Source organism: Trichosurus vulpecula, chromosome 2, assembly GCF_011100635.1.
Source record: "Trichosurus vulpecula isolate mTriVul1 chromosome 2, mTriVul1.pri, whole genome shotgun sequence".
NCBI lineage: Eukaryota > Metazoa > Chordata > Mammalia > Diprotodontia > Phalangeridae > Trichosurus > Trichosurus vulpecula.
Genome location: NC_050574.1, coordinates 201466452 through 201493164, shown reverse-complemented (window position 1 = coordinate 201493164; position 26713 = coordinate 201466452). Strand labels below are relative to the sequence as shown.

Below are 26713 nucleotides of genomic sequence, written 5' to 3'. Positions count from 1 at the left end.
TCAACAATCTTACTTTAATCAAACATACATATATCATTCACTTAGTTTAGGAGAAAAGTCAGAGAACTTCAGAGAAAATACAAACAGATTATATAAACAGAGCAAATACAAACAGCAAAGACCAACAGATGGCTTCTGACCAAAAGCAATACATACATACATAATTACCAGAGAGAGAAACACCAACATCTGGGTTTTTCAAAGCTGGGGGTGGGGCTCCTTAACAGCAACCTAGAGTCTCATCAGGCTACATTGCATGAACACTCTTCCCATAGTGAGCCCTGAAGCAAAATGCTAACCTCAGGGTATGTATACATAAACTTCTTCAGGGTCAGAGGGCATCACAACCCTCGTGACCCAGGCTTATGTGACTTAGGCTTCCATGTGACTTAAGCAGGTCACATGGGCCTATTAATGGATGGGAAAAATCTTCCCATTAAGCAAAAATACATTAACAATACATAAAAATACATTAAAAACACAAGCCATTCCCCAGTTGATAGGTATCCCCTCAATTTCCAGTTCTTGGTCACCACAAAAAGAGCTGCTAAAAATATTTTTGTACATGTGACTCCTTTCCTCATTTTTATGATTCCTTTGGGATCATTGCAACAGTCTGCTAGTGGCTGCTGTAGGGGTATAAGACCCAACAACAACCAGCACACAGAAAGCTGCCAACACAGGTTCTTTTGATCTGCTTTACTAAGGAAAGCAACATTAAGGTGTTAACAGTGTCAATTTAATCGAACATACAAATATCATTCACTTAGTTCAGGGGGAAAAGCCAGCACCCTGAACTTCAGAGCAAATAGAAACAAATTACTAACATCAACAGATAGACCTTGTCTGATTTAAATCTCAGTGCATAGTTACCAGGGTTTAACAAAGTCCCAACATCTGCATTTATAAGCTGGCGGGGCTCTTAACTACAGCTGCCCAGAGTCTCCGCGTCAGCACCCCACCAAGAGTGAGAGCCCCCAGCAGATAGCTCTGTTGTCTCTTTTTATATGCTCTCCTACTCTTGGCTCTGGTCTTAGCAACTCCCCTTAGGACCCTGAGGGCTTCATGTCCATATAGGCTTAGCAACTGGTAGATAGGGGTTTGGGCCTGGGGTTTAGCACCTAGTAAGACTCAATTAAAGACACCCAACTTAATTGATATTACAGGGATACAGCCCTAGAAGCAATATTGTTGGGTCAAAGGGTATGTACATTTGTATAACCCATTGGGCATATAGATTTCTAGTTTTGAAACCCTGGTATCACATTCAATTTCTTACTCTTAACCTGCATATCCTATCAGTTGCTCACTACATCTTTCACATCTGACCCTTTCTTTGCTCATATAGCTACCATCTTATATCAGGTGCTTATCAACTCTGCCCTACAATATTGCAGTGGCCTCCTTATTGCTCTCCCTGACTCCAGTCTCTCCACTCTAGTCCAGTCTCCATATAGTTGCCACAGTGATTTTTCTTAATTGTAAATCTGACCATGTCATTCCCTAATCAACAAATTGCAGTTTGACTTTTAGAGCCCTTTGCAACCTGACCCCACCCTATAGCCTCATTATATATTATTCCCTTTCCAGTACTCTGTAGTTTAACCAAATTTACATTTTTTGTGTTCTTCCTGTGTGGCATTTTTTTCTCCTGTCTCTGGGCTGTATGCTTCCCAACATCCATACCTTCAGTGTGCTTTCTCTTAACCTGTTTTCATAGACTTCCTCTTATCCTTCAAGTAGCAGTTCAAACACTACCTTCTACCAAACCTTTTGCCTATTCCTCCAGTTGTTAGCACAGTGGATAAATTGCTGGGCCTGCGGTCAAGAAGACCTGAATTCAAATCTGCCCTTAGCTACTTACCAGCTGTGACCCTGGCAAGTCACTTAACCATTGCCTCATTTTCCTCATCTGTAAAATGGGCATAATAATAGCACTTACATCCTAGGGTTGTTGTGAGGCCCAACTGAGCTAGTAATAATGCAGTTATTATTTACAACTTAATAGTTATAAAGTGCTTAGCACAAAGTAAGTGCTATCTAAATGTTAGCTCCTATTATTATTGTTATACGTACATATTGTTTCCCAGTAGATTGTAAACTCCTTGAAAGAAGGTAGTACCTCGTATGTAGTAGGAACCTAATAAATGCCTATTGATTAATTTGTTGCCTGGCTCTCTCAAAGAGGATTACCCCCAGCATTGGCATGGGTACCTTGGGTTATGCTTAAAATTAGTATTCTATTAATAGCCAAACTCTCTTCAGTATTACTGACATCAGGAGATTAAATAAAGAATTAATATACAAGGTGCTTCATTTATAAGATAGTAATTACCTAAAATGTTTTAAAAGCTTGCTTGAAATTCATAATTCACTTTGGACTGATTAGATTATGGGAAAAGATAGGCACATATATGCATTAACATAGTTGTACAGAAATACTGAATTAATTAAATTTTTTCTCCTTTTTTTCTAGAGCAAAAGATTGTCTGAAAGCCATAATGAAAAGAGTAAATCATAAAGTTCCTCATGTTGCTTTACAAGCACTAACTGTAAGTTGAAAATAGCTCATTATTTGATATGAATATTAAAAGTACATTTTTTAAATTTTAGAAATTAAATTTATATTTTAAAATTATATCTTGAATATCATATTTCTTTTTAATAGCTTCTTGGAGCCTGTGTATCAAATTGTGGAAAGATATTTCATTTAGAAGTATGTTCTCGTGATTTTGCAACTGAAGTACGAGGAGTGATAAAAAACAAGGTAATTTTTGAACAAACTGGTTTTAAAGATACTATAGTAAAATTGACACCCCCCCCAAAAAAAACCCACTTATCTCATAACTTGTACACATTTGATACATACCATTATTGAGGTATAATTTTCATGTGCCATGGAAATTCAACTAGATGCCCGTTAAAGGGGCATCTAGTTAAAATTGTTAAAATTGAGGTGTCATCATCTATTATTTTCCTGAAAAATTTAATATCTATGTCAAAGACTTTGCCTCACAATTTATTTCCATTAGTGAACAAAGAGAACAGTTTGTTTTAATAGTTCAGCATAGCAGACATTAAGTAAGCACTTACTATGTGAAAGACATTGTGCCAGACATACTGACTACAAAGACAAAAAACTCCGTAGTCCTTGCTCTGGAGAAACTTGCAAATGCAGCATATACACTAATGAATATGATAGAATGTGATGAAGTGAAAGGAGTGCCTAGACACAGCTCTCTAGAAGCATTTGCCTAAGGAAAGGTCACTTTCAACCACTGGTATCAGGAAAGGCTTTGAAGAGGAGAGATATCGGCAGGTAGAACTGAAGAGCAAGTATATACCAGATATGAAGAATGGCCTGCACATATGTGCCAACCTGGAAGTATCAATCAGAAAGTCTTTGTTTTAATCCTACTTCTCTTAACCTATCTAATGGTGGAGAGAAAGTCTTCCATGATCATTTTTGGTAGATGCCAGAAGTTTTCACTCAAATTAATGTAATACAGTCTAGTATCATATATCTTAAGTATTTCTCTTGGGAATATGAATATAAAGTATAATTATTAAGAGAGTTACCATGAAAGATACATATTTCTTGTAATGAATCCATGTAATTTTGGAAGATACCATAGCTTTTCTTTTGAGTTGTTTGATATTTAGTGAAAAGATGTGATGTATCAGTTGGCTATCTGAGAGATACTGTAGACTTTCTCACATTTAATGTAAAAGACAAATTTCATATTAAAATGGCTGTATATATGGTGCATACATACATACACACATACATTCTCACATATATATGATTCATTGTCATTTGTAATTTATGTGTACATATATAAGACTACAAAGGTTTTTTTTCCTGTTTGCTGTCCTATCATATAAAAGGCTCATCCAAAAGTATGTGAAAAGCTGAAATCTCTAATGGTGGAGTGGTCAGAAGAATTCCAGAAAGATCCACAGTTTAGCCTGATATCTGCAACTATTAAATCCATGAAAGAAGAAGGAATTACTTTTCCTTCAGCAGCATTGCCGGTAAATCTAAATTTTCCTATAGTGATTTTTAGAATCTGTCTAATGTAAAAGCATAAAAATAGAGAAATTGGAAAAAATATTACTTTTTGAAAAAAAAAACCCTCTAAACTAATATTAATGAATGCCTACTATGTTCCAGGTGCTACATATGGTACAGTGAGTAAGATAGCCCCTGCCTTCATCGAGTTTATGGTCTAATTTAGAGATAGGGTATAGTTACATGAAAAGGTAGCTAATTACATAAATCATTATATGGTAAAGGATGAGTTAGTGCCACAGATAATACTCAAGTTCAGGAGAATGAGAACACTTCAAACAGGCAACTGAGGAAAATTTTGTGAAGGATCTTGTTTGGTGAAAGAATGGTGTGAACCTTGGCATATTAAGCATGGTAGGCTGGCAACAGAGGCAGTGGTAGAGGCCAGTGTATAGTTGAACACTGAACTGAGAGAGAGAAGTAAGGACGGTAATGAACTGGGAGAAGAGGGAGGATAGAGGAACTCGATATGTGTGTAAGTGTAAACAGGCAGGCATAGAAGGAATGAGGTTAGAGGGAGAGGAGAGTTTAGGAGGTTATTACCAGAGGAATTTTAGAATTTAGAAGATATTTTATGTTCACAAAAATATAGTTTTAGATATTATGAGGTATTTTCACATGCTTAAATTTTTAAGCTCACAGAAGCTTTACCTCGTTAAGATTCGAAACTTTATTTTAATCCTTTAATATCAGAATCTTCAAAAAATGCATGACTTACTTTTTTTGTCTTAAAGAGAACATAACTGAATTTTTTCCAAAATAACTTAGAGTTATTGTTATGAACATGAATTATTGTACAGAGTCCGTAAGAACTGTCAAAATTTATAGAGTTGTTTGCTTTTAGACAAGTGGCTACAACCTATTCGTCTTTGCCTCTTGTGCCTGTTTCTTATTCTTTCTCTTTCGTTCTAAGACTGTCCACATCAATGGGCCTTTTTCTAGGAGTCCTATATCCTTTCCTCTCTAGTATCACCACAAGGATGCATCCTGAATGCTTAGTTCATGCAGAGCACACTAGATATCAATGGAAACACACTCAAAACAGTATAATACAAAGTTTCTTCCCTCTGGGAAGTTACAGCTTGTAACAGCAGCAATTAAGATTATTGTGGGCAACTAGGTGCACAGTAGATAGAGCACTGAGTTTGGAACCAGCAAGACTCATCTTCATGAGTTCAGATTCGGGCTTAGATACTAGCTGTGTGACCTTGGGCAAGTCAGTTTAACCCCCTTTACTTATCTGTAAAATGAGCCAGAGAAAGAAACAGTTTCTTTTCCAAGAAAACGCAAATGGGGTCAAAAAGAGGGTCTGATATGACTGAAAATGACTTATTGTTTATTTTTAGAATTATACTGGAAAATAACTTAGTCATTGTCAAGAACTTCATTTGTAATGAAAAAAATGATTATAAGTGGTAAGCTTGAAAAAATCAGTATAAGCAAGTAATTTATGGATCTTTAATTTTCATTTTAAAAGTAGCTCTGTTTATTTTGCCCTTGTCTTTATAGACACTTTCAAATGCTGCCAAGAATGGTACATCATCCAACAAAAGCAAAGAAGATGAAGATATAGCTAAAGGTAAATTAATAAGAATGTGTGATTCCTTATTAAAATGTTAGTATTTACTATTCTAAATCCCTGTTCAGGTGCTTTCTTTCAGAGGCAGCATGAATAAGATTTTGGCATTAGAGTCAGGAAGATCTGGGTTCAAATCCTACCCCAGACACATGATAGCTGTGTGACCCTAGCCAAGCGAGCTAACCTCTCTGTGCCTCAGTTTTCTTATTTGTAAAAAAAAAAAAAAGGGTTGGACATATTGTCTTCTAAGGTACCCTTCAGGTCTAAAAATCTATAAAATGGTAGTTAAAATAAAGCTGAACATGGACCTAAAAATACAAAAAGATCTCTGAGGCTGAGAAAAGAAATGACTTGGATAAAAAAATTAGCCCCATTATACTCGCCAAGAATGTTGAATTTCATTATTTGGTGCAGTGCATTCAGATGCCTTACATTTTGCCTCTTTGTATCCCAGTATACATGTTTTGTCAATATCTTTATCTTATTACCATCTTCCTGATTTTATCGCTGTCAGCACTTTATTTCTGGTTAGAAGTGGGTAACAATCTTTGCCTGCATGAGCTGTTTATAGATTTGTCCTGTATGGAAAATTATCCAGACTCACAGTAACAAAATCCATCTTGTATCTTTAAAGATGTCAACCTTAGTTGTTAAACACAAACCAGTCAGTAATCATCAAAAAAATTTATTTCCAAGGGAATTTTCTAGCAATTCCTCTGTCTGAACGATAGCCTCATTGTTAGCATGATTCCTGTTAAATGTTAAAGGGTCTGTGAAACCACCTAGTTTTTATTTTTGGACTTCTGTTGCAAGTTAGTTAATTACAGAAAGATAATTGTTTTTTATTTTAAATTTTCCAAACTAGCTATCGAATTATCTTTGCAAGAGCAGAAGCAACAGCACACAGAAACGAAATCCTTATATCCATCTGCAGAAATTCAGTTGAATAATCATAAGGTTTCTAAAAAAGTCAGAGCCTTGTATGATTTTGAAGCAGTTGAGGACAATGAACTCACCTTTAAAAGTGGTGAAATTATTATTGTTTTGGATGACAGGTATGTTTTAAATCCTTTTAATTTTGAATTCTTTGAAAGTTTTTGTAAGGTAGGAAACTTAGGTTTTCCATTCTGGATTTTGATGTAACCTTTTAGGAAATTACAACCTTTTTACAGTCTTTCAGTTTCCTTCCATAAAGAGGGGCAAAAATAAATGTTGTTTCTCTTTTAAAAACATGTTTGTAAAACATTTTAGTTGTTGGATGAAAAGGCATAATGTAAATATGAAGTATTTTTTGTGGCCACATGAGCTCAATAGATATTTACTGCGCCAACTATGTCTATGCTGGGAATTATATATCCAAAATAACTTGGCGGAAAACTTCAAAAAAGTTTATATAGAGAAATTGATTGATAGTGAAACAAATTACATTGCTTACTTTTCTTTTTTGAAGATTAATTTTAGCAGGAACATGATTATATCTCATAACATTAAATAGTGAAAAATTGTAATGTTTTTAATTATTATAAATGAACTAGCTTGAATGAGCTAGCCTGATATGTATGGATAGATGTAAAAGTTATCTATAATGGATTGAGTGCCTTTCTAAGGGAGATTTTATGTTAGACGTTGGCAGATATAATTATTGCATAATTCTTTCAAGGGATTTCGTATAGTAGGAGAGAATATTGAATTTGGAGTCAGATTTAGGATCTGCTAGTTAACTATCACTGTGACCTCATGCAAGGTATTTCACCTTGCCTTTTCTGGGCCTCACATTTCCTATATGTCGAATGAAGGAGATGTTTCCAATTACCTGTAACTTTCCTTCTATCCAAAATATATGGTCCTATGAGTAAGCACACCAGTAGCCTCAATAACTATAAGGGAAAACATGGTAATTACTGTAAGAGAAATATAAATAAAGTGATGTTGGGGTTTTGAGGTCTATACAGTAATATTCATTTTGGGGGATTAGGAAAAAAACTTGTGAAGGAAGTAATTCTTGATCTACTTTTAAGGATGGGTTGAATTTTGACAATATCTGAGCACATTAGAGACAGGGAACGGGCAATTAGGATAGTTTGGCTAAATGTCAGGGATCCATATAGGTGAGGTGCATTTGGAGACAAGATTGGAAAGTAGGGGTGAGGCTAGAGGTTTAAAGGCTTTAAATGCCGTAGTAAGGAATTTGGGTTTGATTTGTTAGTAGTTTTGAGCTAGGGAACAACTTTATGTGAGCTGTCCTCGAATGTAAAGTTTATTTTCTTCACAACTCAATTATTTTTTAGTCCCTTGTTATATATTCTCTTATCTAGCATACAGGGTCGTACAAAATAAGTATTATAGTTTAGTGTTCAAAATTATTGAATAGTATATTCAAGTCATTGCCACATTCTTGAGGAAGTTTCAACTGAATCTTGAAAATAAAAATTGAATAGCTTCTTATACAACCATCTCACCATTTTAAATTACCTCTCTTCAGAAATAACCCTCAAATGCTGCTTAACTCAGATTAATTTCAAAGACTAAGCAAGCCCAGAAAAAAGGGGGGCAGGGAACATAGAAGAGACCTTCAGAATATGGAATGTCATATAAACTATTGGGGTAGTGTTTTTGCTTATTTGGGTTTTGTTCACATTTTCCTCTGTTGCAAGGAAGATTCATTTGGGGGATGGAGGGGTATCTTTAGGATTTTGGGGGGGCGAAATTCTCTTTCAGTATATTGAAAGTTGAGGCATCTTTAACAGTATCCATTAAATCTAATATCATAGTATATGTACCAGTATTTCCAGTAGATTTTTTATATCTATATTGTTTCAATTCTACTTATTGTTAACTATGCATAACATTAGGGCAAAGCACTAGTGACATTCTTCATTTTTACTTTTTTTTATCTTCAGTGATGCCAATTGGTGGAAAGGAGAAAATCATAGAGGAGTAGGACTTTTTCCATCAAATTTTGTATCGCCTAATTTAAACATAGAATCAGAGATAGGTAAGTTAAATGTTATAGAAAATTAAATGCAATGTTTTATTTATATTATAATTGTATGCTATAGTTTCGATTATAAAGTAAATTAGTATTTGGTATCTTTTAAATCTTACATTTCAGGCATTAAAATTTGTTCTGATTATTATCCAGGAATTGCTACTATCCTGGCTCAGTTTTAACATGTTTCCCTGCCAATGGTACCTTTAAAATAATTCTTATAAGTAAAATTTAGTTGAGAATTGGGCTTAAAACCACTATCGGTGTGATCATCTATTTATTTAAATTGGTCATGGAAATACCTAATTACCTGGGACAAGTTATAATTTATTTTAGAAAATAGAAAAATTATTGATTTTATTTCTTACTGCCCTGTGGCTGTGTTGGGAAGATGAAAGAGAGGTTGACAAACTTTTGTCTAGCCTCACTTCATATAGTAAATAGAGTTGTGGACATTAAGAAAAGTCTGATTGTCTTCTACCCTTTTGAATCTTCAGCCTCTCACTATTAACAAGCTGCCTCCCTGATGCCATCAAACACTCCTAATTCTCCAAGTTTGAAAAACCTTTACCAGACACTCCTTTCCCCTTAAATAATTTTCTCTTAAGTGCAGCCCTCATAACCATGTGATGATTCTCCCACTTAGCCAATTCCAGTGACCTCCCGTTTGCTTTCAGATGAAATATAAACTCCTGTTCAGCATTCAGGTTCCTACACAGGCTGACCCCTTCTTCTCTTTCCAGCCTCATTCTACATCTCTTACTCTCCATCTAGACAAATTAGACTTCCCTCTGTTCATCATATGCAGTACTCCCCTCTCTTTACCATGCCTGGAATGCACTCACTCTGCCTCACAGAGGAATTTTTCTTTTAAGGTGCAGTCCAGGCAACATCTGCTGTATGAAGCCTTTCTTGATCACCCAACTGCTCATTTTCACCCTCCCCAATTACATTGTATTTAATTTCTTTTTGTGTGTGTATTTATTAACTTTGTACTGCATATGCTTTTGTATGTACTGGCTTCCCCTCCTCCCTCCCACTCCCCTATTAGAATGCAAGCTCATTGCAAGAAGAGATTGTTGTATTCTTTGTTTTTAAATCCTTAGGGCTTAGTACTGTGCTTGGCCACATAGGTGCTTGATACTTACTTATACATTGTCAGTCAGTAAGCATTTATTAGTCTCCTATTATGTGCCAGGCATTGTGCTAAATTCTGGGAATACAAAGAAAGGCAAAAGACAATCCCTGTCCTCAAGGAGTTCACAATCTGGTGGTGGAGACAACAAGCAAACAAATACGTACAGACAAGCTACATACAAATAAATAGAAAATAATTAACAGAGAGAAGGCACTAAAAGTAAGAGGGATTGGGAAAGGCTAAATATTGAAACATTCTCAATTTTAGGAGAATTCAAATTGTTTCCCATATAAGTGTTAATTTATTTAATGTGTACATTAAGCAGTATTGATTGGGAAATATATTTATTTGGTTTCTACTTTTAGAAAGTTAGTTTTTATATTAATAAATTAATGAACATAATACCAGAATTAATGTTGAGGAGATTAAAATTTGATTCATCTTCTTGTAACAGCTGTGGACAGAACAAATGTAATTGACGATGCTGCCGAAGAAATTAGAAAATCAGAGCCTGAACCAGTTCATATAGATGAGGTAGAATCCTTCTAATCATCACTCTTTTTATATAATGTATTTCCTGTTGCTTTTTATATAATGTATTTTCTTGACAGTGTTGGGAGAGAGGTATTGTTCTATTCCCTAAGGTGAAAATTCTCTTTACTCCAAGCATCTCCTTTCTGTTTTTAAGGATAAGATGGATAAAGCGCTGCAGATACTTCAGAGTATAGATCCTACAGATTCAAAGCCAGATTCCCAAGATCTGCTGGACTTAGAAGGTATTTAATGGATATTAGAAAAGAATTTAGCTTGAGAAAAAGTGGTCAGGTAATATTGAGTGTTCTGGTTTCTTGTTTCTTCTGGCTTGTGCTCCTAGAAATATAAGTTACCTTTCAAGGATAAAGGTGATCATAGTAGGGTAGGATAATAATACCAGCATCACTATGAAGTTACCATCATATCTGGACATACTCAAGAAGGACTGACAATACTTGCTCTCTGACCTTCCAGTAAAGTTACCTGGAGAGATTTGAAGTCATAAAAGAATAGAGAAAGAAATGACTTAGAGAATGAAATCGTCTTAGGAAATTTTGGTTCTTTTGCAGTCAGGAACTTGAAGGTCAAAGAGGTACATGATTCATTTGAGAGTTCTGTAATTTTCCCTAGGAAAACTTCATGTGCACCTTAGTAAGCAATTTTACAAAACTTTTTGAGGAATGGAGAATGGGAGATAATGTGTGAGATAAATTACATTTTGTGGTTTTGGCATATGATATTTTGCGGCTTATCTTAATTTTCCTTTGGGGGAAAAATCTTTAAGATATATATATAAATGGGCAGTTTTTTCAGTAGCTAGAAATGTGCTAATGAATAACAGAATGTTGTTTCAGTTATTGGAAAAATGTGAAATAGTTTGAATAAGTATAATTTATGAATATGACAATAAAGGAATTTTGTAGTTCATCTGTACAAGGTTGCCCTCATAGTTACATTTTTTTTGCAGTGTGACTCAGGTTTCTTCATTTTATTTAGATAAAATGTCTTCCCAGGTATTTTTAAGGCTTTGGGATGACTCCAAATTTTACAATTTATAATTCTAATTAGTAATTCCAATTAAATTACAAGGTGGTGATATTTTAATTTTAATTCTGGCTTGGCTTTTGTGTCATGTTGTATAGATATTGGAGGAACATAAAAATTAATTAGGTCTTCTGCAATCCTTTCTTGCATATAAAATTAGAAAACAGATTTAATTCTGCATGTACTGTATGGTCTGTATTGTAACAAAACAGGTTGAAAACTCATTTGACTTGGTCATATTTAAAAGATTTATAAGAGGTCTTATATTTACAGATGTCTGTCAACAGATGGGTCCTATGATAGATGAAAAACTTGAAGAGATTGATAGGTAAGCCACTTTTATTTATTAAAATTTTTCTTGTCAAGATTAAAAAGCGTAATTTTTTAATGTTTCATTGGTATTTTGCTGAACATTAAACTGAGGAAAATGTAGTTTTAAAATCATTTTTCAGTTAACCATATTTATGCAGGATATAAAGGGTTCTAACCGTTTTATTCTGTAGTATTTTTTCAGTGATCATTTATATTGTGATTAGAATTATGGAATCTTTGCTACTCATGCCAGTTATACGGGAGCACAGTTAGGATAACAGTGATGCTTATGTCCTTTTTGGTGTTAGGGTAGAAGTGGGTAATGAGAAGTGAAGGATAAAGAGGGAAGTAAGTATCAAAGTCAGAGCAGAAAAAGGAATATCATGAGAAGTTAGGCAGACACTGACTTGTTATATAATAGCTGTTAAGTTTCAGTTAGAATTTTCCTAATTTTGACCTGTTTTTATAGTGGTGAGAATTTTATAGAATCCAAGGAAAATTCAAAATACTATTCCTCCACTGTCATTATCTCTTATCATTGATTCTTTTTCTCTCTGTGTTATCCTTTGTAGTACATCCTACCATCTACTTTGTCTTATAGTGTAGGGAAAATGTTATGGTTAAGCCGTTAACTTAGCACAAGTTGGGGGTGAAGAAACTTCTCTCATACCCCAACTTTACTGGATTGATGAAGAAATCGGCACAAACAGAAGGAAACTTTACCGACTCTGAAATCAAAGGTTGTAGGTTCAGATCATCTGCCTTTGACGTGACCTTTGTGATTTTCAGCAATTTACTTAACATTTCTGGGCCTTAGTTTCCTCCTCCTTAAAGTGGGGGCATGGGACTAGTTAAGGATCCTTCCAATAAACAAGAATTGCCTCACCCCTTACCAGTTTGAATTTGCCAACTTACTGGAGTACAATAGCAACAAAATCCTGAATGCCAAAATTAGCCTTTTGGTACAGGGGCATTTAAAAAACAATTTCTCTGCATTTTCTGTACTAGTGGAAAAAAGATGGCTTTGTGTGTATTATAATTTTCTACTGTCACCTTTATAAATTGGAAGCATTGGCAGCTAGGTGGCACAATGGATAGGCTTGGAATCAGGAAGACCTGAGTTCAAATGTGGCCTCAGATACTTACTAGCTGTTGCCCTGGGCAAGTCATTTAACCATATTTGCCTTAGTTTCTTCATTTGTAAAATGAGCTGGAAGAGGAAATGGCAAACTACTTCAATATCTTTGCCAAGAAAGCCTAAAATGGAGTCATGAAAAGTTGGACACAGACACGACTGAAACAGTAGCATTGTTATTGCTAGTTTTAACATTGTTACCATTTAGAAGCAAGTATTAAAAATGGTTACTTGTGCATAGTACTTGCTAATTGGGATTCAGTTTTAATTTCTTAGATAAGAGCTATTATAAACATAGAGCATAGATCTCAGTCAGGTTACTGTCATGAATCACTTTCTTTTAGACCAGTTAAGAATTCTTTTTTCCTAGTTGTAGTCTTCTTAGATGTTTGCTTTATAAGCGATTGCTAAATGAAAGAATAATCTTTCCCTACTTCTAGAGGACAAATATTAAGTGCATCTGGTAATGATAGAAAGAGAACTTATTTCTACTGAGAGCATTGTGTTAATTCAAAAAAATTGGTTTTATTTTTGCTGTTTGCAAGAAAACGTGGTGGTTGCTATGGAAAATATAAAGATAAGCATTGGTCAGCTCTGATCATCAGAAGCTGACATTCTAGCAGGAGAATTAATCAGTATGCAAATAGTGGTGGTGTTCATTCATTCCAGTTGTCATGACCCTGTGGACCTCTGTCCATGGGGTTTTCTTGGCAAAGATACTGGAGTGGTTTGGCATTTCTGTCTTCAGTGAGAAACAGGTTAAGTCACACAGCTAGGAAGTTTGTGAGGCTGAATTTGAACTCAGGTCTTTCTGACTGTAAGCCCAGTGCTTCACTGTACCACCTAGCTGTCCCACGGCTACCTCACAGATGGTGGTAATACAAGGTAATACAAGATAATAGTATTGCAGATGTAGTAGAAGGTACTTTGTGAGTTCATTAGGCAGAAAAACTACCTCTTCCTGGGAAGACCAGAGAAGATTTTATAGAGAAAGTACTATTCAGACTTAGCCTGAAAGGATGGGTAGGATTTGGATCAAAAAGAATGGAAAGAGGAAGGGCATTCTAGGCCAAAGGAATAGTGTGAACCAAAGCATATAAGCAAGGGGAGGAAACCCCTGAATAAATTTGTTTGGCCAGAGTACGTGAATGTCAGTACTGGGAGATAAGAATTAAAAGGTAAATTATAAAAACCTTTAAGGTCAACCTAAGGAGTTTGTACTTTATTCATTAGGGAGCCCTTGAAGGTTTTTGAACACAAACATTTGTGCCTTAGGAGGGTTATTTTGTCAGGGATATCATATAAGCTAGATTGGAGGGGAAAGATTAGAATCAGGAGACCAAGTAGGAGATTTTAGAATGCAAGAATCTCAGAAATGGATAGAACCTTAAAACTCATCTCATGTGTTGCTAATCCAGAGCTTGAGTCTCTCTGCATATTCTTGGGTGTGTGTTTGTGTGTGTGTGTGTGTGTGTGTGTGTCCCATTCCAGCGTAGGACTTCCAGTGAAGGAAGGATAATAGCTCTAAAAGCACACCATTTGGGGACAACTCTTTGTTGTTATAAAAGTTATTCCTTGTATTGAGTTGAATTTGCCTCCTGTGATAATCTGTGAAAGAGGTAATGTAGGTCAGAACTAGGTAGTGGAAATAATGCAGCAGGCACAGATGAAAGTGATAGTGAGGAATCAACAAGATGCACTGGCCGACTAAGTGTGGGGATTAAGGAAGAGGGAGGTGTTAAAAGACAAGTCCTAGGTTTTGAAGCTGCAGGAGTGGGAATGTGGCGATTCAGTTCATGGAGAAAGAGAATACAAGCCTTAAATTTTAGAAGCTCTGTTTTGGACCTTTTGAATTTGTGGTACCAGCCAGAAGGGTATCTAGAATAAAGTATCCTGAAGAAAGTTAAAAGTGTGAATTCTGGCCGTGGGGAGGTTGTTATATAGTTAACAGAGTTGTAGAATGGGAGTAAGATGGAGAAATTACGTTAATAATGTAAAGAAGTAGTACAGACTAAAAATATAAGTTCGGTAAAGATTTACTCATACGCAGTTGTATGAGAAAGAATGCAAACAATTGCACTTTGCCATCATACTTATTTGCCACTACTCCCCTACATTTACCCTTGATTTTACTCATGTCCGTCACCTCACTGACCTACACTTTGTTGATTTCTGCTTCTTCACCTTCAATCCTCATGTTTCATCCTATAGGAACTGTAAGTAAGGTGAATTTTAGTATAGGTATGGCGGATTTTAGTGTGTGCAAAGTGGATTTTTGTTATTATTTCTTAGAGGTGAGTTTCCCAGGATCTGTGGCCATAATAATTTCTGTATCAGATATGAATTCCTAGGCTCATGGTTCAAAACATCTCCACCGCGCTTGCGCAGCATTATATAAGGATAAATAATATAAACGTGTGCTGAAACTGTAAACATCCATTGCGACTGCACAGTGAGATGTAGGGATGAGGTGATGTAAACTTGTGAGGCTGTTGTTGGCAATATGCCTTCTTTGTCTGATACCCTATAAAACAGGTGGTCAGTGAGTTGGGGAACCTTGATGGTTGAATGCACAAGCTGGGATGCTGTGTGCCTGTATTGGCTCCCATCAAGGATTGGGAGGGGGGAATCTGTGTTTGCCTCAACCAGCCCCCATTGAGGCTTGAGGGGATTTAGGGGAACCCTTTGGGGTTGAATGCACAAGTTGTGCCTGTCTCGATTGTCCCCATCGAGATGTAGGGGTAGTTGCCCCACCCCCCCTTCTCACCAGCCCCTGTGAGAAGGGTGATTAGGGGTTTGTAGTGCTTCTGTTATCAGCAATACTGTGTTAGAGAAAACTAGACTAGAATAAAACTTATCATTAACCCCTTTGAAGCTGTCTTTTTTGTCTGACCAAACCACGAGTGAACCTGTTAGAGGCTGGAGTCTGAAGCCTCCAGTGCCTCCTGTGTATTATCTAACAGTAACCAACTTATATTATACCTCCATGAAGGTATGTATTGGATAGTATGTATTTCTCATCCACTTTGTCATTAGAATAGTCTCTTTTACAGTACCATAAATTTTGCTAAGGAATAATGATAGTTTTCAATGCAGTTGCGTACTATCGTTTGCATATAAGACAATTTGGAGAACCACATCATCAACAGGGAACTTTTTTTTCCATTTGGAATTTATGCTTGACATCTTCCATGACGCTCATGAATACCTTTGATAAATATTAGTAGGGTGTTGAACGAAGTAATCTCTCATCATTTCTGCTGTAGTCTTCAAAAATATTTATGGAAGAGAGAAATCTCGAGGAGAGCCTTTAAATCTCCATTTTATATTACTGACTAAAATGTTTTTCTTAAGATCCATAAACAGTGATAATATCTAACACACATATATAGTTCTCTAAAATTTGAAAAGCATGTTTTATAGTTTGTCTCATTTAATAAATGTTTTCTGAGGTTTTTGTAAAGGAAGCTTTTTGAAAACATGATTAATTTTTATTATTCCTTCTTGTGTATAGATCATTTTTACTAAGATTTCTTTAGATGAGAAAGTGGCCATATAGGTTAGTTGCAAAAGAATCCCCTGAAACTGTTGCAGTCTATGAAATTCACATATAGTTGTGGAACTTCAGTCACACCAGTTGTGATGGACACTAATGCCTTGAATGAAGGTAGCATGATGAGTTAACTTGGGTAGGGCACCTAAATTAATTACTCTTTTCTTTGCTTCGGAAGAAATTAGACCAAATTATTTGTTAATTACGAGGGTGTGTGTGTGTGTGTGTGTGTGTATGTATGGGGGGGGTATGTTTGTGTATACACATGCATATATTTGGTAAGATCTTGTTTTGCCCAAAATTTGTATTGAAATTGGACTAATCATGTAGGATTAGGCAAATTCTGGGCTGCCTAAAGCTGTTGTTAAAAAACTGGAACAAAAATAACAGGAGGGTTTTTAAAAGCACAAATAGTTTTATTGGTCATTTTAAGAATTGAAAATTTTTTGGACTGCTTAGGCTATAGTAATATAAAGAAATTTACACTACTTTTACATTAAAATGAATGTTTTTAAAAGGGAGCCATTGTTATTTTCCCTAGAGTAGGAGAAGAATTTGCCCCAAATAAGCTGATAAGACTGGAATTGACTGTTTAGAATCAAAACTGTTCACATTTGAGGATTTGGTTACAGTAGGAATTTATTGTGTATTCCCATTTCTCCACCAAAAGAAAGAAAAAGAAACTTCTTACTATCCATGAATAACAGAACAATTAGAAGATTCATTTACTGAGGGTCTTATTTTCACCTGCACTATCAAAATCAATCCCTTATTTTAGATAAAATACCTAAAATGAGCTCATCTTCTTCACACCACTAATGGTTTTTTAATAGTATTTTATTTTTTCCAATTACATGTAACGACAGTTTTTAATATTTTAAAAGAATTTTGAGCTCCAAATTTCTCCCCTGCTTCCTTTCCCTCTCCCTAAAGTGGTAAGCAATTTGATACTGGTTATATATCACACCACTAATAGTTACTAATATGAAAACATTTGAATTTCATATATATGTTTTCATTTCACATGTATTTTGTTTCATACCAAGGGTCAAAGCTTATTCTGTTCTGCCCTATACTGGGATCCATAATCAAGACCAGGAGGTCTTTATTAAATCATCAAATCATTGTTGTTCCTAACAGAATTGTTACCTAGAACCTGTTATATATAGTATCATATATTTGTGATACAAGAAGGATGAGTTGATTGCTGTCTCTTAGGAGTTTGCCGTGATATTATTAAATCCTGTCTTCATCTAAATATTATGTTATGATAGCCTACAATTTTTAAGGCACGGAATGTTCTCCAGAATTAGATATTTTAAGAACTCAAAATTGTAGATGAATTATTTTTTTCTCTTCATTTCGTTACTGAATCTTCTTCTAAGTTAAGACTTTTTTTAACTGTGCTAAAGTTTTAAAAATAAATTGTCTAGCAGATGAAATAAGGAGATTCATAAAGCACCTTTTGTCTCCCCCCCCGCCCCTCCCCCCCAAAAAAAACCAGGAAACATTCAGAATTATCTGAATTGAATGTAAAAGTCCTAGAAGCTTTGGAATTGTACAACAAGTTGGTGAATGAAGCACCTGTGTATTCAGTCTACTCAAAGCTACATCCTCCAGCACATTATCCACCTACATCAGCTGGTGTCCCAGTGCAAGTGAGTATACCTTGGAGGGGGGTGGGGGTGGGGGGGGTTGGGGGGGGGTCACTTATTTATCTGTTGTGGTATTGTTTTGGTTTTAAAGGCAGGCTGAGTATTAAGGCTATTCTTTGGAGTGTTAAATTATACTAACTGCATTCAGTTTTTAAATTTAGAATTAGATATTAAGATTTCATTAATGCATATTAGTTTTCTAACTTGAAAAAAGACTTCAAATGTAGAAGGTGATAAGATTCCTTTGATTTATTAAATATAATTGTTGCACACAGTCTTTGGGTATTTGTGAATTATATTGATGGACTAGGATAAATCATCAGCTTTTTTCGGTCTGTAAATAAAGACCAAAATAAAAAAATAAGGCTTTAAAATCATTGAACTTGTTCACAATGTGGGTTAAAAAAATAAGTTGTATGACTATAAAGTAATGAGACTGATTCCACCAGCCACATAAAATAATTAACCCCCTTTTAAAGCCTTTTCAAACAAATAAGCTTAGTAATCACATTCAAAGTAAGCTTGGCTGGACAAAGTACATGTGTTTTGTTGTTGGGTTTTTTTTAATTTTTTTAAGTTCCAAGCTGTCTGTCTCCACCTCCCTCCCCAACTCCAACCTTGCACTAGAGAAGGCTACCATTTGACACAGATACAGAAATATGTAAAACCATACTAACTATACTTTTATTTATCAGTTCTTTCTCTAGAGGTGGATAGCATCTTGCTTCATAGGTCCTCCGTAGTCTATTTGAATATTTACAATACTCAGAATAGCTTAGTTGTTCACAATTATTCTTTGAATAATTTCTTGGTTCTGCTCATTTTACTCTTCATAATTTCATGTAAGTCTTTCCATATTTTTCTAAAATCAACCTGCTCATCATTTCTTATAGCACAGTGATATTCTATCACAATAATCTACCACAATTTGTTTAGCCATTCCCCAATTGATTGGGCATCCCCTCAATTTCCAGTTCTTTGCCACCACAGAGAGAGCTGCTATAAATATTTTGAAACATAAGTTGCATGTTATTTTACCAAAACAAAAATGGAGGTCTTCTTCAGACACTAAGGAGAAAAGGTAGAGTGTGGGTACATAATTTAGGTGTGTTTTACATGACTATTAACTGTTTAATGAAAAAAGAATAGTTACTATGGTAACTGCCATGTCATAGAAGATTTACTTAACCAATATGCCATGCCCTAAATTTTTGAAAATGATGAAAGGTTTATTACATTTGTAGGTGGAAAAGAGTTCTGGGTGCAAAAGATAGCTGGGGTTTATTTAGTATCAGAATTATCTTTCAAAGATGATGCTTGCTGCTGTTAGAAAAATGGAACAAAAGAGAGTTGTCTCCACTATTGTTTGACAAAACTGTATATCATTTTTGTAACCATTAGTCCCTGCAAAGGAATATTTTTCAATCTCATATCTGGCTTTTGTGTTCAGCTATAGTACTGATTTTGTTTCCAGATTTTTCCAGGCACAGATCATTTTTTTAAAGACAACTTTCTATGAACTTTTTGCCTAATTACCCCATAAAAGGTACTGTTACTCCTTCATAATGCATTTCAGGAGTGTTCCTGCAAAAGAGCATCAGAGATGCTCTGTTATTTAACTACCTTTATCTGTGTATTCTAATTTCCAAAATACATATACACATATTTATTTCTGTATGAAAAGCAGTTGAGGTAACACCATTAGTTATATCCGCATACACACACACACACACACACACACACACACACACATACATATATATGTGTGTGTGTGTGTGTGTGTGTGTGTTTTATCTGTATATGGCAGCAGTGTGGAAAATCCATTTTTCACAGTCTCAGCTTGAAGGGTTGTTGAATGGTTGCTGTGGAAATGATGTAGTTGTACTTAAAGATACTCATTTGCTATAAAAGTATAATTTAACATTAATTTTAAAAGTTAGAAATATTTTGCAGAGGTGCAATTTGTTGTAGCAAGAATGGCAAACTTAGGAAAAGGACCCATTTGTACAATTGTATTTATAGCAGCTCTTTTTTTGGTGGCAAAAAATTGGAAATTGAGAGAATGCCTATCAATTGGGGAATAGATGAACAAGTTGTGGTATGTGATCGTAATGGAATGCAGTTGTGCTATAAGAAATGAGGAGGCTGATTTGAGAAAAACCTGGAAAGACTTACATGAATTGACACTGAGTAAAGTGAGTAGAACCAGGAGATAATTGTACACAATAACAGCAATATTTTACGATGAACAACTATGAATGACTGAGCTATTTTCAGCAATATAATAATCCAAGACAATCCCAAAGGATTCACGATGAAAAATGCTATCCACCTACAGAGAAAGAACTGATTGAGTCTTTTTTATTTTTTTGGTTTGAGTTTTCTTCCACAAAATAACTAACATGTTTTACGTGATTGCCCTTGTATAACCTGTATCAGATTGCTTACCATTTTGGTGGGGGGAGAGGGAGGGAGGGAGGGAAGGAGGCAGGAAGGAAGGAAGGAAGGGAATTTAGACTCAAAATTTAAAAAAAAATTAAAGATTGTTTTTATTTGTACTTGGGGAAAAATATTTTTAAAAAAGGCAAATTTAGAATTGATGAGAGAATAATCATTTGCTGTTTATTAAGCAGATACATGTGCTGCATACTGTATGCAGCAGATAATCTCTTCTGTTGAGGAGTTTTTTCCTTTGAAATTGGATTAACAAAACCAAACCAAAAAAAAAAGCCAAAACAACTGCTTATCCGAAATACTTTATAGTTTAATTATTGCCAATTTTAATAAAAGTAGAAACCTTTACTTTCAACTGTTACTCATGCTAGTTGTTTTCATTCTCGATTGGGTGTCTGGTTAGTAGAAGAAAAGAAGGAAAAGGTCAGAGAGAAACCATCTATATGAGTTTTCTCTCTATCTGTAACTGACACCATTACTTTGTTAGCTTCTCCTTTGGAAGGGAGAGGCTGTGTGGGTCACAGCAGAGGCATTCAGTTCTAGTGGCATGAAGACTGAAAAGAAGTGATGGTCCTTTCTTCCTTTCAAGGGAGTGCACAGTTTTGTGTGGCTTGTCAGTAAGTCTTTTTTCTAATAAGAGGCAGCTTGGATGGACTCCAGCACCTAGTCCTCCACTTACCAAAAAACCAACAATAAAAGTAGGCATAGGCTTGGCACTAGCTCTTGGAAACTCTCCATTGAGGGAGCCTACAGAACCAAATACCACACGCTTCTGAGTAGGTAAGCTGATAGAAGAGACTTGACCTACCTGTACTACTACAGTATTTTTCTTTCATTGATGTGTTTTTTTGGTTTAAATCACAATCTCGGAAGCCACTGGATGAAGTTTTTTGTTTGGTTAATAGGCATATCCTGGCCAACATCATGGTGGAAACTACATGGTTCAGGGCATTCATCAAGTCACCATTCCCCAAGGATATAGTCTGGGACCAGATCACATTGGCCCTCTGAGATCTCTGCCTCCAAATATAAATTCCTCAGTAACAACACAGCCTGCTCACACTCCGTATTTAAGGTGAGTTTTTGACAAGAATATTTTTCTCAAATAGATTAATTTCTAAGACTGTCAGAATTGTACTTTGTAGGCCTCCTTTCTTTATAATTATACAGCCCAACTGTTCATGATTTTTGTTTTGTTTTTAGCTTTTTATACAGGAATTAGGGATTTGTGTTCTCTTTGTGAGATGGCTACCCTTGGTCAATATAGTTTACAGTCCTGGAACAGGACAAAATGCAGTGAACATCAAGCCCAAGACCATGTCCTCTTCAGCACTATTCTTTAACCATCCTAAGTAATCAAGTGTGGCATCTATAATGGCTGGTTATTAGGAGCCAAAGAATCAAAAAGTAGTTAAACGACTTTTTCTTCTATTTCAATCCAAATTTGTTCATATTTTTTAGGCAAAATTTTGAGTAGATAAATTTTCCTTCCTTATACAGTACCATAAAAATCAGTAGGTCTTGATTCCTTTAATTAGAGAATTGTCTAAACTGTTGGCAAAATGTTAATTGTGTTAAGTTTAACTCGAAAGCTTCATTGATTCCCAGTTGTTTCTAAAATAAAACAAAAAAATCAGCCGGCTTCCACTCCTATTTACGTTTCTTGTCTTATTTCATATTACTTTCTATTGCAATCAAACTGGCCTTGTAGCCATTTTTCTTGTATGCAATGTTCTTTTCTTACCTTTGTGCCTTTGCATGTGTGGGTTACCATGTACCTCATAGAGTCCTTAAAGTCTTTCAAAGCACAGCTCAGGTACCATCTCCTTCATGAGACCGTTACTGATTTCCCTCTTTCCTCCCATTCCCCCACATTAACACACTCTCCCTCTGGGGAAATTACTTTTTATTTACTTAAGTATGTATTATATCCTCCTCTTTCATGTCACCTTGCCAGGGGGACATAAGCTACATGAGGACGGGGACATTTCACTTTTGTCTTTGTCTCCTTCGGACCTTGTACAGTGCCTTGCTCATAAAAGACCCCTCATACCTCCTTTGTTGAATTGATTTAATTTATTGAACAACTACAGTATTCGCAGTATTGTACTAGGGGATAGAGAGCTGTATCATGTACTAGTCTGCCCACAGAGAGTTTGTATTTGGGACATTAGACCTGTACTTGTAACTATAATAATGTTACATAAATTGAGATGAGTGCCACTAAACTGATACCAAAACAAGTGTTATAATCAGTCAGAAGGAGAGATTGCCTCCATCTTGGGTTGGAGGGGTAAGAATTATTCTTAAAGGAGAAAATGTGGAGTAATAGAAAGACCATCAAACTGTACAAAATTAGAGTCCTAGGAGCTAATACTGGCTCTGCCTTTAACTAGTTTTGGATTTGGGCTCATACTCATCTATGACATGATAAGAGTTGTACTAAATCTCTAAAGTCCTAGTTCTTAATGGAGGTGGTTCTGTGAAATATGTGCCATAGGAAGTGTGAGAATAAGCCCATATTCTAGTTTTAGGGGTGATTTTTTTTAATCAGATTTCCTTTTTGTATCACTCTATGATGACTGTCTTAAGTAGTTTGGTGCTGAGAACAGATTTTAAAACCTTTGTCTATCACTGAACACGTTTATATGCCAGAGAAATAGGGATAAAATGACCCTAGTGTTCATTCTGGTACCTTTTGTGCTGTGGGAGGGGCAGGTATAGGGGAGCCTCTTTATGAGCTGATTATATTTAAGATCTTAAGGCCTTTTTTTTTTTTTTAAAGAATTAGCAGCCACCTCCTCCTGAAACCAAAATCAGAGCCAATAGAATGATACTGTGCTCTCATGTAGGAATAATTAACTTGTAGAACAAAATGCTTGTTGAGTTTTGAAAGCTAAATCATTGAAAAGTAATAATGAATGCTTAAATTAGAAGAAACTTCAGAGGTCCTTGGAAGGCATCTACCTAGTCCATCCCCTCATTATAGTTGTGAAAACTGAGGTCATTGGTCAGTGAAGGAGATGATACCTGAGCTGTGCTTTGAAAGATATTGGGGACTCTAGGTGGTGCTGTCCAATGCCTCAAATGATGGACTGTTTGTCAAAATGATTCATCTTTCTACCTGGAATTTTGTACTATAAGAAAACAACTTGGTCTTAGTGAAATGGTTAATTGTTGAAATGAGATTTTTTTCTGCTTTGTTTTCAGCACTGGAGTAGATACAGTTTCCAATCCCACATATATGAACCAGAACTCTAGCCTTCAATCAGCTACTCTTCCAGCTTCTTACACACAGCAGATGGGAATGTCTGTGGATATGTCATCTTATCAGAACACTACATCCAGTTTGCCTCAAGTAGCAGGCTTGCCTTTGACAGTTCCAGCTCATTCAGTTGCACAACAGCAAACAAATTATCATCAGCAACCTCTCCTTTAAAAAACAGACCAGGCATAGTCTTGAAAACATTCATAAGTTTATTGCTCAGCCCATGTGATTTGAGTCATCTAAGAATGATATAAAAATACAACCATTTTTCTCTCAACTCAGAAGGACCATGAGTAAAGCACAAAAATCTCGCTTATCTCCCCATCCCCCTGACACGAAGCAATTTTTGAAGTAATTAGTTATGTTAGACTATTTTTTCAGAGGTGGCCTAAAGATAATTTGAGTTAGTTTATTCTAGCTTAAAGAGTTCCGTATAGAATTTTTTGACAAGTACTAAGTAAGTAGCCTTTTGAACGTTAGCCAGTCTTTTTTTTTTTCTTAGCATCGTCAGTCTTTGACATGCTTTAAAAAAACAGCTTTCTTTTCAAAATGTACTTGGGAGGGCACTTTTCATCTATTTGAATGATATTTTGTCTGCGTATTGTGGTTTAGCATTTTCCACGACCTTACTCCAGAATTTGAACACCTTTTCATTTAAAGCATCTAAGCTAATTTGCAGTTTTGTTTGCACTACTGGGAATTTGGCTTTGACTGTACTAGTAACATCATTATCTATTGAAGCAAACATGAATTGGGAGATGAAAATTGTTTTACACTATGCGGACCATTGTAAATAGAAAAATGTGAAAGAAACACTTCGTTCTAAAAGACAATAGTAGGTTAAAGAGTACCCCTAAAACTTGTTTCTGTTCGCTAGGGGAAAGCATTTAATTTCTTTCCGGGGTCCATAGAGTGGAGAATTGTCATAATGGCTCTTTTTGGCCAATAAAGCCATTCCCTAGTGAAGACCTGACCTAATTTTATGCCTTTTCTGTGATATGGATTTCTCTGGCATGTTAAGTGTCCGTAATTCCTTAAAAGGAGCTTGACATGGATAAGAAACTTCTTACGGCGAGAAAATCAGGCTCACCGATAACTATATTAGTGTCAAGGGACCCTAATCATTTGAAGTGTTGTATGTTAAGCATGGCATGTGCCCTCTGTTTAATGTGTTTTAACCTTTCAGAATGTGGTTTAAGTATCATTGTTGTGTCACCTGTGTCACCCCATTTAAAATATTGGACATTACTTTTAGTTCCTCATTCTGAACACATGGAGTGATAGCATGCAATGGATTAACAAATAAACTACCAAGACAGTTTTCTGGAAACCTAAATTTTAGGTGGTTTCATAGTGTTCATAGTTCCTATAGACTATAGGAGTTGGGTAATATATTTCAAGAATGTGGGGTTCGTTGTCCCTTCTGAAAATTTGCACACTACTTCCTCATTTAGCAGCTTCTTCACATGACACGAAATAGAAAATACACATAATGTTTACACTGGGGAAAAATAATGGTCATAACTTTAGTAATAAAAATAGTTATATGCATGGAAGCAAGATTTCTACATGTGATTTTTACATACATAATCCTTTCTACCAAAAATTATTTGGTGGTAATTCACCGAATTTTTTGTTGTTTATCTAGTTAAAGGAATTATTTAGTAATGTGTTCCTTTTTCAAAGTGACTATATCCTGGAACAAAAAAGATCAATACTTGGTTTATATTCACAGAGGGGAAAAAAAGGCAAATTAGTATTTGAAAGCCTACTCCAAATCATTGTCTTATTTTAGGTACACATAACTGGAAAGAAATGTTTAGTGTTTGTTGACCCATATTCTGAGTTTCATTCCATATTTTCTATCCATGTGAAGTTAAATATATGTGTGTACATGTACACACGTATCCTAAAATGGCACCTTAACTTTTTGTTAACGTTTTTTCTGTTTAAAAAAATTAACAGTTTATTTGAAAAGCTGCTGTTCTTAATAGTTGCTATTTGAAAACATGGAAGAACTTACACTTTTTCCAAACAATATTTAATAAAAGTTATTTTAGTGTTTATATGTAAGTTCTTCATGTATAATTGTGATTTGGAATATCTGAATAAAAGCTTAATCGAATATAGTCTTTGAGCCAGTATAGATACTACCCTATCCATTAAATTTGGATCATTCAAGTAAGAGTTAAACTAATGCAGTTTTGGACTAATTTAGTTCTTTATAACATGTGAAGTGTACATAAATATTGTATATGGGCATTTGTCTGTGGGATTTTATACATGTGCAGATGTATTTACTTCCTCTTAAATTAAAAATAACAATTTTATATTTGGCATACCATTTCCTTTCTTATAATGTGTATTGTGTAATCCACTTATCCAGAATGTAGATAGTGTAAAAAAAGTTATATCTGTCTTTACATGCTTTTTTGGTGTTTATAGGAGTTATAGGGATTTTTCCCCTTCACGATCTTATGTATTGTATTTATTTTAAGTCCTGTTCATAATTAAATGTTTGCTGCCAAAGGAATTGTCTAACTTAAGATTTCTACATTAAATACATACCTACTGTTTTATATCAGGAGTAAATAAATCGCTTCTGCTTTTTCATATGCAACCTTGTTACATTAGAAAGATTCCTGAAACTTTATAATAAAATTAATTTTATTATTAATGTATATAATTTGTTCCTGGGTATTAAAATAATTAAAATTAGGCATGTGTTCTACTTTGAAACCTACTGAAAATTTTAGCTTGGCAGTTTATAAAATTACCTAAACATCTGTGATATTCAGTTTTTAACCTCAAATAATGTTTGTAAGTCAATTTATACTATTTGACCACTTGGATTATACATATTCAAGATAGAAATTTGAGTACTCAGATTTTTTTAAGGCCACTTGCTGAGAAAAGTTTGATCATTTAAAAGGTGTGGACTTTTTTTTTCCTGTTTGTTTCTTAGTTTTTGCTTACTAAG

General features: G+C 35.1%; 1 protein-coding gene across 2 annotated transcripts in view; it reads left to right on the top strand.

The window, feature by feature from the left end:
* Positions 1-26414, top strand: part of STAM2 (signal transducing adaptor molecule 2) — a 47068-nt gene extending 20654 nt beyond the window's left edge. For both annotated transcript variants that reach the window (XM_036745405.1, XM_036745406.1), the window contains exons 3-14: positions 2477-2552; positions 2669-2767; positions 3889-4035; positions 5582-5651; positions 6517-6706; positions 8552-8646; positions 10233-10312; positions 10467-10554; positions 11630-11684; positions 17861-18014; positions 21371-21540; positions 23676-26414. In XM_036745405.1, coding sequence (XP_036601300.1) covers positions 2477-2552; positions 2669-2767; positions 3889-4035; positions 5582-5651; positions 6517-6706; positions 8552-8646; positions 10233-10312; positions 10467-10554; positions 11630-11684; positions 17861-18014; positions 21371-21540; positions 23676-23904 — 1453 coding nt within the window. In that variant the 3' untranslated portion in view covers positions 23905-26414. The remainder of the gene's footprint in view (positions 1-2476; positions 2553-2668; positions 2768-3888; positions 4036-5581; positions 5652-6516; positions 6707-8551; positions 8647-10232; positions 10313-10466; positions 10555-11629; positions 11685-17860; positions 18015-21370; positions 21541-23675) is intronic.
* Positions 26415-26713: the final 299 nt, after the last annotated feature.